This window comes from Erythrolamprus reginae, chromosome 5 (genome assembly GCF_031021105.1).
Source record: "Erythrolamprus reginae isolate rEryReg1 chromosome 5, rEryReg1.hap1, whole genome shotgun sequence".
Classification (NCBI taxonomy): Eukaryota; Metazoa; Chordata; class Lepidosauria; order Squamata; family Dipsadidae; genus Erythrolamprus; species Erythrolamprus reginae.
Window position 1 is genome coordinate 22,575,502 of NC_091954.1, and position 13,161 is coordinate 22,588,662.

Below are 13,161 nucleotides of genomic sequence, written 5' to 3' on the forward strand. Positions count from 1 at the left end.
TGAAGCTGAAGGAGTCATTGACAGCTAGGACACTGTGGCAGATGGTTTCATGAACTACATTTACATCAGATCAAAGGCGACATAGTTCTAAATTTTATAAGACCAAAGTTTGGTGGAGTAAGGTACAGTGGTACGTCTACTTAAGAACGCCTCTACTTAAGAACTTTTCTAGATAAGAACCGGGTGTTCAAGATTTTTTTGCCTCTTCTTAAGAACCATTTTCTACTTAAGAACCCAAGCCCAGAAAAAATTCCCAGGAAATTTGAGAACGGCATGAAGGTCCGGCCAGTTTCCTGCCATTCCCCCTGATTTTCTCTCTCTGGCGCAATGTATGGGAGGTGTGTGCTCCTCCTCGCCGCCTCAGAGTCCCCCCCTTTTTTTAAGCCTTAAAGTTTTGGATTTTTAAAATTCCCCTCACACCACCTTCTTCCTTCGGCAGCGACTGACCTCCTCCTCTTCTTCCTCCTCCTCCTCCAACCCAAATTCCAAGTTTTTATTTCTTTTCTAATGGGCTTGCATGCCTTATTTGCTTTTACATTGATTCCTATGGGAAAAATTACTTCTACTTAAGAACTCTTCTACTTAAGAACCTCATCACGGAACAAATTAAGTTCTTAAGCAGAGGTACCACTGTATTCTGTTCCGAGCAGAAATGTGTTTGATCTCGGGGGGCTGAGGCAGGCATGGCCTGGGTGGGCATGACCAGCTCAACGTCACAGGTGTCAGGGGCACCTTTGGCGGCCTGAGTGCTCTGCCAGCGAAAATGGGCTTTCAAGCTCTCTTTCTGGCAGTGATGGCCTCCTGCAACCCTCTGCCAGGAAAAACAAAGCCTAAGCTCCATTTTCACTGGCAGAAGCACCCTCGCTATTTCTAGGGTGGCCCCGCAGGCTGGTTCCAGCTCCCAGGCCTTGAGTTTGACATCCCTGATCTATATACAGTGATCCCTTGATTATCGCGAGGGTTACGTTCCAAGACCTCTCGCGATAATCGATTTTCCGCAGTATAGTGGTGCGGAAGTAAAAACACCATCTGCGCATGCGCACCTTTTTTCCATGGCCGCGCATGCGCAGATGGTGGAGGCAGGGAGCGACGAGAGTGCGGAAGCCGACAGATTGCTTTGAATGCCGGCTGCCCCCGCCCCCCAGCACCCACCCACCCGCCGTTCGCCGCTCGCCCGCCCGGCTGCTCGCTCGCCGCTCGCCCGTTCACCCGCCCACCCGGCCGCCGTTTGCCGCTCGCTTGTTCACCCACCCGCCCGGCCGCCGTTTGCCGCTCGCTTGTTCACCCGCCCGCCCGGCCGCCGTTTGCCGCTCGAGAGCAAGAGGGGGAGAGATAGAGAAAGAGAGAGAAGGAAAGAAAGAGATCAGAGAGGGAGGAAGAGAGTGAGAGAGGAAGAAGCAAGATAGAGAAAGAGAGAGAGAAAGAAAGATGAGAAAGGAAGGAAGACAGTGAGAGAGAGGAAGAAAGAGAGAGAGAGAAGAGTGGAAGGAAGAGAGAGAGAAATGATAGAAAAAAGGGGAGAAAAAAAGAGAAATGAGAAAATGATTGAAGCAGAGAATGACAGGAAAGAAAGAGAAAGAGACAGAGAAGTGACTCTTGGTAATGACGTATGACATCATCGGGTGGGAAAAACCGTGGTATAGCAAAAAAACCGTGCAGTATTTTTTAATTAATATTTTTTTAAAAACCGTGGTATAGCGTTTCGCGATAATCGAGATCGCGAAAATCGAGGGATCACTGTATTAAGGAAAGGTTGCTACAATGTGAAGACTCTTTTCCCCAATCAGTTGCCTTCCAGATAGCGAATACAGTAATCCTTGACTTGCAACAGTTCATTTAGTGACTGTTCAAAGTTACAATGGCACTGAAAAAAATGACTTATGTCTATTTTTCAAACTTAAAAACCATCGCAGCATCCCCATGGTCATGTGACCAAAATTCAGATGCTTGGCAAGTGGTTCATATTTTTGACAGTTGCAGTGTCCCGAGGTCATGTGATCATTTTTTGCAACATTCTGACAAGCCAAATCAATGGGGAAACCAATTTCACTTAACAACCATGTTATTAACTTAACAAATGCAAAGATTTGCTTAACAACTATGGCAAGAAAAATAATAAAATGGGACACTTAGCAACATAAATGTTGGCCCTCAATTGTGATTGTAACACCAGGGCTACCTATATACTGAACTGTGGATGACATCTACTGAAAGATTTCTGACCCAACGAAAGCCAAAAATTCATTTTAACCCTCTAAGAATGTTCTCACGGGATGAGTTCCATAATCAAATTTCCACAGCTGAGTTTTCAAACCATCACAGTCAATGTATTATAAGCTATGCAGGACCCATGAGAGCAGCAATGTACAATTTTCCTTTACTTGATTTCACAGCCTTGGGAGAAATTACATGGGCAGAGGTCAAGTCAGCTCAAGGTTTTCTAAGCACACCTGAGACTGCACACTTAATAGCTTTTTCCACAGCTTTGCATGAGAAATTTTTTTTAGTGTGATGGTTGACAGCCAGAAGTTGACCTCAAGAGTTGCGGATTTTTTTAACAAGGCCCTGCTATTAGAGAAGTTCTCATTATTCTGGAAAATTTCAACAGCAGCTGGAGTTTGAGACATCCTGTGTTCTACCACTGCTCCCTCAAAGAAGCAACAACCCACAACAAAGGACACCTGATAACTAAAGAATAACCCTCTCCAGTAACTTACACATGTCCTGTCTCATGAGCAACTACAAAGGCTGAAGAAAATCCATCTTCATGGTTAAGAGTGCAGCTACGCAGAGGGTGGCACATACCAGTGACAGGAGCATAACCTGAAATAAGATGAAGGAATAAAACAAAGAACAAAATAGAGAGTCAAAAAGGGAGAAGGAGAGAGAGGGGGACATGAAAAAAAATATTAGAAAAAAGGAATCTCATGTTGGAATTGTTTTAATCATATTTCATACCCAGCTCTCCTCTGGGAAAAACATGTGTTTCAAAGCTACATAGCCAGATAAAAGGAAGCTATAAGATTGTTCCACATATTTCATAAAAGCAACCATGCTTTGCATCATTAATCAAATGATAAATGGCTTAAATCTAAGGACATGCTTATACTGTATCAGTCCTCTCCCTCAAAATTTTATCTAATAGCAGGAAAAAATATCAATCCCCTCCTGCCCCCAAATCATACCCTAGCAAAATATAGAGCACTTACTAAGTTATTTTGACCTTCTAGGGTCTTGTTGCCAGTTTAGATTCTTGGGCCCCAGGCAGAAAGCAAAAAAGCAGAAACTTCAATGGCTCTTTTATGGACCAACATGTATGGCTGTGTGCTACATTCAGGTTGATGAGTTACAAGCTGTGTAAGCTTATAGTAGGAAACAAAAAACAAGGCCCATTGGCAAGGGGAGAAAAGTGTACGTGCATCGCAACCATCCTCTGCTACCATGTCACGGATAGTAAAAGTCCGTTTGAACTTCTACTCCCGCGGAGGTGATGGATTTTAGATATCCAATCAGTGGTAATTAAAACAAGCATTTCTTTATTACAAAAGTAGAAAACAAACAATGTCATGAGAGACAAAAGAATGTAAACCGCTCACATGATGGCGTCTGGAGAAGAAGAGTATAAAGGCAGAACTACAACAGGAGGAGGACGGAAGTGATATAGGAGGATATGACATGTAATATGGGAGTGGTTAATGACAAGGCACACATGTTAACTCTTTAATTACTGAATGTCTCTGTGGCTGGCAATACTCAGCGTGACACAAATGACTTTTGTATCTGTCTCTTCACATTTTAACACAGGCAGAAAAAGAAATACATATTCTACACCAATGTTTCTATATTACTCATCCCCATGCCTGCTTTTTCCTTTTTTCTTGAGATGTTTTATATCACAAAATAGCATTTCCCAGTTTGGTGTTTCCAAAAATGTTGATTATGTTGGCTTGAGAACTGTTAGAATAGAGTTTACAGTGCATTTGATAAGAAATCAAATCAAATCAAATGGGTTTAAGAGGCCAACATAATTTGTAGCACTATGTTCTCTGACTTGACTTGAATCTATTTACTAAGATTGCATTACTATTTTTCTTCTCATCCTTCCTATTATCTATCTCCTATTGTAATTTTAGATACTCACTAACCCTAATTTGAATCTTGAATATTTGTAGAGGCAGAAAAATCTAGGAGGAAAAAGCATGCGTGAAAAAAGCTGGCAGAACTATCGATAGAAGGCACAATGAATGTCATTAAGGAAGAGGCACATGCCAAAGGACTTTGCCAAATATCTTCTTTGGTGAAGGGTTTGGTGAATTGTCAAGAGGGCAAAGAAGACTAAATTTCTTGTTAAATCATCCTGCTTTCATTTCGAAGAACAAGACGGGAAATGTGTTACACATTACAGTCCTTGTTTTTTCCATGATGTAATGTTAATAGCCTTCACCAGTGAGGCAATAATTTAAAATATGACTGCCATTTATTCTCTGTTCTGTTCCTCCCTCAAGCCAATTGAGATAATCTCTACAAAGTCAATGTACTTGAACAATCTGTACTGTGAAAAGTCTGCACTTCCAGAATTCTCAACCAACAGACCCAATACACTAAGCAATATTAAGCAGTGGAAGGAGTTTAACAAAATTACCATAATTGAAAGGAGATGGTAAAGAAATACATATTTTCCCTTCCACATAAACAACTGTCCTAAGCATTACATTCTGCATAACAGAGGTCTCCATCTTTTTTACAAATATAGTTGGAAAATCAGTCATGAATGTCCCTTCGCAAAATCCAAATATTGTACAGTTGCTGCATTTTTTGAAAATATTTGCAAATAACTCTGACCTCTTTGCTCTCTGAAATTCGCCCTGAGAGCTTATTGCAATGGACCTCCCATAACATTTATTTATAGGTTAAATGGCCATCTTGTCCAAACCCATCACTCTGCCCATCGCCTGGAATAGAAGAACTGTGGATCAGACTGGAAAATAAAATTTTGAAAAGTCCTGAAGAAGGCAATAGCAAGCCAGTTCCAGTTTGTTGTTCAGAAAGGAAAATGAATAAATGCAACTGTTCACCACTTTGGCTTTAAAACTTTTATGTACCGTATTTTCTGGCGTATAAGATGACTTTTTAACCCCTGAAAATCTTTTCCAAAGTCGGGGGTCGTCTTATACGCCGGATATAGGACAGTGGCGCCAATATTTGCGATGGCTGGGAGGGGCGAGAACACCGCCTCCCAGCTGGGCGAGCCTGAGCGGAGCGCAGGCTCGCCCACACGCTGCCTTTGGCAGCACAAGCGTGCCTGTCCGGCCGGGGAAGAATCGCCCCGGCTGGACGTCAGTTTCAGCTGGGGGGGGGCGAGAACACCGCCTCCCAGCTGGGCGAGCCTGCGCTCCGCTCAGGCTCGCCCACACGCTGCCTTTGGCAGCACAAGCGTGCCTGTCCGGCCGGGGAAGAATCGCCCCGGCCGGACGTCAGTTTCAGCTGGGGGGGGGCGAGAACACCCCCAGCCGGACGTCAGTTTCAGCTGGGGGGAGGCGAGAACACCGCCTCCCAGCTGGGCGAGCCTGCGCTCCGCTCAGGCTCGCCCATACGCTGCCTTTGGCAGCACAAGCGTGCCTGTCCGTCCGGGGAAGAATTGCCCCGGCCGGACGTCAGTTTCAGCTGGGGGGGGGGCGAGAACACCGCCTCCCAGCTGGGCGAGCCTGCGCTCGGCTCAGGCTCGCCCACACGCTGCCTTTGGCAGCACAAGCGTGCCTGTCCGGCCGGGGAAGAATCGCCCCGGCCGGACGTCAGTTTCAGCTGGGGGGGGGGCGAGAACACCGCCTCCCAGCTGGGCGAGCCTGCACTCCGCTCAGGCTCGCCCACACGCTGCCTTTGGCAGCACAAGCGTGCCTGTCCGGCCGGGGAAGAATCGCCCCGGCCGGACGTCAGTTTCAGCTGGGGGGGGGCGAGAACACCGCCTCCCAGCTGGGCGAGCCTGCGCTCCGCTCAGGCTCGCCCACACGCTGCCTTTGGCAGCACAAGCGTGCCTGTCCGGCCGGGGAAGAATCGCCCCGGCCGGACGTCAGTTTCAGCTGGGGGGGGGGGGCAAGAACACCGCCTCCCAGCTGGGCAAGCCTGCACTCCGCTCAGGCTCGCCCACACGCTGCCTTTGGCAGCACAAGCGTGCCTGTCCGGCCGGGGAAAAATCGCCCCGGCCGGACGTCAGTTTCAGCTGGGGGGGGGGGGCAAGAACACCGCCTCCCAGCTGGGCAAGCCTGCACTCCGCTCAGGCTCGCCCACACGCTGCCTTTGGCAGCACAAGCGTGCCTGTCCGGCCGGGGAAGAATCGCCCCGGCCGGACGTCAGTTTCAGCTGGGGGGGGGGGGCAAGAACACCGCCTCCCAGCTGGGCAAGCCTGCACTCCGCTCAGGCTCGCCCACACGCTGCCTTTGGCAGCACAAGCGTGCCTGTCCGGCCGGGGAAGAATCGCCCCGGCCGGACGTCAGTTTCAGCTGGGGGGGGGCAAGAACACCGCCTCCCAGCTGGGCAAGCCTGCGCTCCGCTCAGGCTCACCCACACGCTGCCTTTGGCAGCACAAGCGTGCCTGTCCGGCCGGGGAAGAATCGCCCCGGCCGGACGTCAGTTTCAGCTGGAGGGGGGGGCGAGAACACCACCTCCCAGCTGGGCGAGCCTGCGCTCTGCTCAGGCTCGCCCACACGCTGCCTTTGGCAGCACAAGCGTGCCTGTCCGGCCGGGGAAGAATCGCCCCGGCCGGACATCAGTTTCAGCTGGGGGGGGGGGCGAGAACACCGCCTCCCAGCTGGGCGAGCCTGCGCTCGGCTCAGGCTCGCCCACACGCTGCTTTTGGCAGCACAAGCGTGCCTGTCCGGCCGGGGAAGAATCGCCCCGGCCGGACGTCAGTTTCAGCTGGGGGGGGGGGCGAGAACACCGCCTCCCAGCTGGGCGAGCCTGCGCTCCGCTCAGGCTCGCCCACACGCTGCCTTTGGCAGCACAAGCGTGCCAGTCAGGCCGGGGAAGAATCACCCGGCCGGACGTCAGTTTCAGCTGGGGGGGGGTGAGAACACCGCCTCCAAGCTGGGCGAGCCTGCGCTCGGCTCAGGCTCGCCCACACGCTGCCTTTGGCAGCACAAGCGTGCCTGTCCGGCCGGGGAAGAATCGCCCCGGCCGGACGTCAGTTTCAGCTGGGGGGGGCAAGAACACCGCCTCCCAGCTGGGCAAGCCTGCGCTCCGCTCAGGCTCGCCCACACTCTGCCTTTGGCAGCACAAGCGTGCCTGTCCGGCCGAGGAAGAATCGCCCCGGCCGGACATCAGTTTCAGCTGGGGGGGGGCGCGAGAACACCGCCTCCCAGCTGGGCGAGCCTGCGCTCGGCTCAGGCTCGCCCACACGCTGCTTTTGGCAGCACAAGCGTGCCTGTCCGGCCGGGGAAGAATCGCCCCGGCCGGACGTCAGTTTCAGCTGGGGGGGGGGCGAGAACACCGCCTCCCAGCTGGGCGAGCCTGCGCTCCGCTCAGGCTCGCCCACACGCTGCCTTTGGCAGCACAAGCGTGCCAGTCAGGCCGGGGAAGAATCACCCGGCCGGACGTCAGTTTCAGCTGGGGGGGGGTGAGAACACCGCCTCCAAGCTGGGCGAGCCTGCGCTCGGCTCAGGCTCGCCCACACGCTGCCTTTGGCAGCACAAGCGTGCCTGTCCGGCCGGGGAAGAATCGCCCCGGCCGGACGTCAGTTTCAGCTGGGGGGGGCAAGAACACCGCCTCCCAGCTGGGCAAGCCTGCGCTCCGCTCAGGCTCGCCCACACTCTGCCTTTGGCAGCACAAGCGTGCCTGTCCGGCCGAGGAAGAATCGCCCCGGCCGGACGTCAGTTTCAGCTGGGGGGGGGGCGAGAACACCACCTCCCAGCTGGGCGAGCCTGCGCTCCGCTGAGGCTCGCCCACACGCTGCCTTTGGCAGCACAAGCGTGCCTGTCCGGCCGGGGAAGAATCGCCCCGGCCGGACGTCAGTTTCAGCTGGGGGGGGCGAGAACACCGCCTCCCAGCTGGGCGAGCCTGCGCAAAGCGCAGGCTCGCCCACACGCGATATGTCTAGCCGCCGCCGTCCGTGACTCGGTTCCGTAGCTCCGCCTCACAGCTGATCACCCTGCTGCCGCTGCTGAGAGAAAAAAAGAGGGAGAGGGGGGGAGGGAAAGAGATAGCAAGAGAGGGAGAGAGAGGGGGGTAGCAACAGAGGGAGAAAGAGAAGGAGAGAGAGAGAAAGAGAGAGGGAGAGAAAGAGATGGCAAGAGAGAGAGGGAGAGAGGGGAGATAGAAAGAGAAAGAGATAGTAAGAGAAGGAGAGAGGGGGGGAGAGAAAGAGAGAAAGCAAAAAAAAAGAGAGAAAGAGAGATAGCAAGAGAGAAAGAGAGGGAGAGAGAGGGGGGGAGAGAAAGACTTTGATCATTTCCCCAGGTATTTTTGTACCTACTTGACCAACATTATTAGTGGTTGCAAAATTGAATGTATGAACTTGTTCATTTCAATAAAAAGAGCCAGGGAAATGATTGAATGTTAAACTGGATGCATTTATTTCTGCCTGTTTGTATTTGTTCTTATGTTTAACCATTGAAAATGTACTTTTCCTCCAAAAAGAATCATCTTTTCATATTTCTTAGGCAACATTTTAAAATAACTTTAAAAGCTGAGGTCATATTATTCACCCTGCTCTGTATCATAGCACACTGCACAGTACTGAAAATTGGCAGGGTCACTAATTAAACCCGACAAGTTAAAATCTGTTTAAGTGACATTGCAAGTGGATAAAGACAGAAAGTGCAGAAAGAGGAAAAAATGGATGGGCTGTTTGGATTGCCATATCATGATATCACATACAGATTCTCATTCCATAATAGATTCTCACATAGGTGTCAGCATGCTGCATGTTAGACTGAAAGATACCTACAGAATAGATGGTAGGAGAAAGAAAAATAGCCAGGTTCACCTTTTTGTGTTGACAAATTATGATGAGTTATAATAATAAACTTAATTGTGGTGAGGAGAAATATGAGAGGCAGACAAGACAGATAGACAGAGACATATGGAGAGATAGACAGAAGAGTGCTCCCACTTGGCTCTCTCTCTCTAAATAATTCATTCATAATTTTAACAATAAGATCTTCATCATTAGTAATTAAAATATTGTGTTATCATGTTCAGAAATGATTTTTTTCTCAATGCAAGTACATCATAGACCTAGACTCAGTTTTTGACAGTCAGAAGAGGGGTAGTCTTATACGGCGAGTATATCTCAAATTCTATATTTTAACTGGAAAAGTTAGGGGGTCGTCTTATACACCCAGTCGTCTTATACGCCGGAAAATACGGTACTCACTACTACAAAGGCCTGGGTCAAATAAAAGGGTTCTGTCCTGGGCCCTGTGCTCTTCAACATTTTCATCAATGACCTGGACGAGGGAATAGAAGGGCAACTAATCAAATTCGCAGATGACACCAAGTTGGCGGGGGTAGCCAACACCCTTGAAGACAGGCTCAAATTACAGAAAGACCTGGACAGACTAACACAGTGGGCCCACACCAACAAAATGATGTTCAACATCGACAAGAGCAAAGTCCTTCACCTAGGTAAAAAAAAACCTGGACACACATACAGCCTGGGAGAAACCCCTCTCAGCAGTAGTGACGGCAAAAGAGATCTCGGAGTCTTGGTGGATAATCAACTAAACATGAGCCAACAATGTGCAGCAGCAGGCAAAAAAGCCAATACAATCCTAAGCTGCATCAACAGGGGAATACACTCCAAGACCAGGGAAGTCTTATTACCACTCTACTACGCCCTGGTCAGACCACACCTGGGGTACTGTGTTCAGTTCTGGTCACACTTCAAAAAAGACATTGAAACTCGAGAAGGTGCAGAAAAGAGCAACCAAAATGATCAGGGGTCTAGAAACCAAGACTTACGAAGAGAGACTGCGGGAACTGGGCATGGATAGCTTAGAGAAAAGGAGGGCCAGAGCAGACATGATAGCAGTCTTCAGGTATACGAGGAGTTGCCACAGAGAGGAGGGGATCACTTTATTCTCCAGGGCACCGGAGAGCCAGACGAGGAACAATGGCTGGAAGCTGACCAAGGAGAGATTCAACCTGGAAATAAGGAAGAACTTCCTGACGGTCAGAACGATCAACCAGTGAACAACCTACCAGCGGACGTTGTGAACTCCAATACTGTGGACATTTTTAAGAGGAAATTGGACTGCCATTTGGCTAGGATGCTATAGGGTTCCTGCTTAGGCAGGGGGTTGGACTTGATGACCCACATGGTCCCTTCCAACTCTAACAATAAATAAATGAATGAATGAATGAATGAAGGAAGGAAGGAAGGAAGGAAGAAAGAAAGAAAGAAAGAAAGAAAGAAAGAAAGAAAGAAAGAAAGAAAGGGCCTTCCTGGTGGTATCCACCAAACTGCACATATCAGATTGGAGTAAATACAGTACCTTGCATACCTGCAGGACCAAAATCTTGCCTGGTGAGGAATACAGCGTGATCGTGATATTCAGCATGTGCAGGATCTGATCGCTGTTGAGAATGAGCCCAGCGACACACCTGCTCCAGGCTTCGAGAGGGGTTCCATCGCTCTATTAAAGTGATGGACTAAAGGGAGTAAGAAAAGACAAGGTTAAGGGAGCATCTCTGCATGGATTGACGTTTGACTGCCTTTTCCAACCAAAATGAATCCAACTAATTTGTCCAATGGTTAGCCCCTCATTTTCACTTCTCTGTCACATCACTTATGTTGAAGAATAGCTTCCAAGTTAAAAGTTTGCCTTTTGGGAAACATTTAAAAACAGAGCTGTACCGGAAATCCCATGCTTATGGACAAGGCTAGAAGCAGGAATATCCCCAGGGAAGAGTCAATAAAAATAAAAATGGCAGCCATAACCAGGCAATCAAATGATGGATTTTTTTATCTACCCTCTCTGCAGACACCCCATCTAGGAGGACTAAATCAACCACATTTTTTGGATTTTACACTTCTAGAAACAGGTTTACATTTTATATCACAGTTATTTCCTATGTTTTACCACCACCCAAAACCTTGGGGACTGAAGACGATAACAAATCTAATAAATTACGGATTGTGCTGAAATGTCCAGGCTCACTTTTGAAAATAAACAAGAGGAAGACTTTTACACAATTTGGGAAAATCTGTATGAATGGCTTGAAACCAGAAGAAATAACTAATAAACAAGTAAATAATATATGGATATAATTGATAATAACACAATAAAATGTAAACAATTGATATATGGATTAGATAAAGCAATAAGGAGATATATAGAGTTTGCTTTTTGATTCATCAGGAATGCAAACAAAATGGAAATGATGTACAATGTAACCATTTTCCTTTTTTTTCCTATTTTCTTTTTATTTTATTTTCTCTCTTTTTTTCTCTGTCCATCTTTACATGTTTGCAATAGTCGTTTACTATTCTTTTTGAATTTTATTGTTTTTCTAATTGTGAATAAAAACTTATTTTTAAAAAACCAAATCTAATAAATAAATTAAAAGATTCTGTCACATGAAACAGAACCTTTTGGCCACCATTAAGTCCTTTACTGGCCAAGAGCAGGTGTATGATCTTTCACCTTCATTAAGGGTCTTTGGTTTTCTAAGAATTAAGCATAGATATGGATAGCGGGGGGGGTGGGGGGGGTTAAGTTTAAGAGACGCACCGAATTATGGGCATGAGTTACCTGTTTGTTAACTATAGGATGTACTGTGAACACATATACTGTACTTATGGAAAGGCTAAGAGGGAGAAAAAGAAGTAGAGAAGGAAGGGAAGAAGGGGAGAGGAGGGAAGTAAAGAAGTGGAAGAGAAGGAGAAAAAAGGTAGGGGGAAGAGAGGAAGATAGAGGAAGGGGAGTAATATTTTATTTATTTATTTATTTATTTATTTATTTATTTATTTATTTATTTATTTATTTATTCGATTTTTATGCCGCCCTTCTCCTTAGACTCAAGGCGACTTACAACATGTTAGCAACAGCACTTTTTAACAGAGCCAGCATATATATTGCCCCCACGATCCGGGTCCTCGTTTTACCCACCTCGGAAGGATGGAAGGCTGAGTCAACCTTGAGCTGGTGATGAGATTTGAACCGCTGACCTGCAGATCTACAGTCAGCTTCAGTGGCCTGCAGTATAGCACTCTACCTGCTGCGCCACCCCGGCTATGATATAAAGGGGGAAATAGGTGGGTAATTAATGTATAAAAGTGCAAATTAAGATACTGGTCCATATACTATTAAATTGAAACGTATAACTGCATCGGTGGTGCAGCAGTTAAAGTGCAGTACTGCCAGCTACTTCTGCCGATCACCGGCTGCCAGCAGTTTGGCAGATCAAATCTCAATAGGCTTAAGGTTGAATCAGCCTTCCATCCTTCCAAGGTTGATAAAATGAGGACCCAGATTGTTGGGGGCAATGTTCTTACTCTCTGCAAACTGCTTAGAGAGAACTGTAAAGCCCTGTGAAGTGGTATATAAATCTAAATACTCTGCTATGCTATGTGTATTTTGTTAAGAATAAAGGTATATGTTATGGAGAAAAGCAATAAAACTCCATTTAAAAAAAGAGTCTTTGGTTTTCTCAGTCTTTTTCCAATATGCATTCTACATTCAAGCAAGAATGTCCTTTAAAACAAAACAAAACAAAACTCCAGGCAGCATTTGGAAGACTAATTCCATCTCCAGTATCCTGTGATTACACATAACCACTAAGGCTATGTCTTCTTTGTCTTTGACACACACCTTTTTCCCTTATTTTTGGGCATCATCTCACCTAAAGGATGATGGGCAAGTACTATTTATTTATGGCAATGGAAATGCTTGTATTACATCACTTTAAAAGCAGCTTTTACAGGAGGAAAAGGGGAGGGAGAAGGAAACACTATTACTACACCACTATAAACTTCTTTAAAAATCTTTATTTCTCTCTAACAAAATGGAAATGATGTACTATGTAACCATTTTCCTTTCTTTTTCTATTTTCCTTTTCTTCTATTTTCTTTCCTCTCTTTTTCTCTCTCTGTCCATCTTTCTTGTTTCTCTTTCTTCTCTTTTCCTAGGTTTTTCCTTTTGCTTTTCTTCTCCCTAGCCTTTCTTT

The 13,161-nt window shown here is 47.1% G+C and overlaps 1 protein-coding gene across 1 annotated transcript in view; it reads right to left on the reverse strand.

The window, feature by feature from the left end:
* Positions 1–13,161, reverse strand: part of ADAMTS14 (ADAM metallopeptidase with thrombospondin type 1 motif 14) — an 89,481-nt gene that overhangs the window by 34,492 nt on the left and 41,828 nt on the right. The window contains exons 6-7 of the mRNA XM_070753951.1: positions 10,488–10,644; positions 2,718–2,823 (exon numbers count right to left, since the gene is read on the reverse strand). Of these exons, the coding sequence (XP_070610052.1) occupies positions 2,718–2,823; positions 10,488–10,644 (263 nt within the window). The remainder of the gene's footprint in view (positions 1–2,717; positions 2,824–10,487; positions 10,645–13,161) is intronic.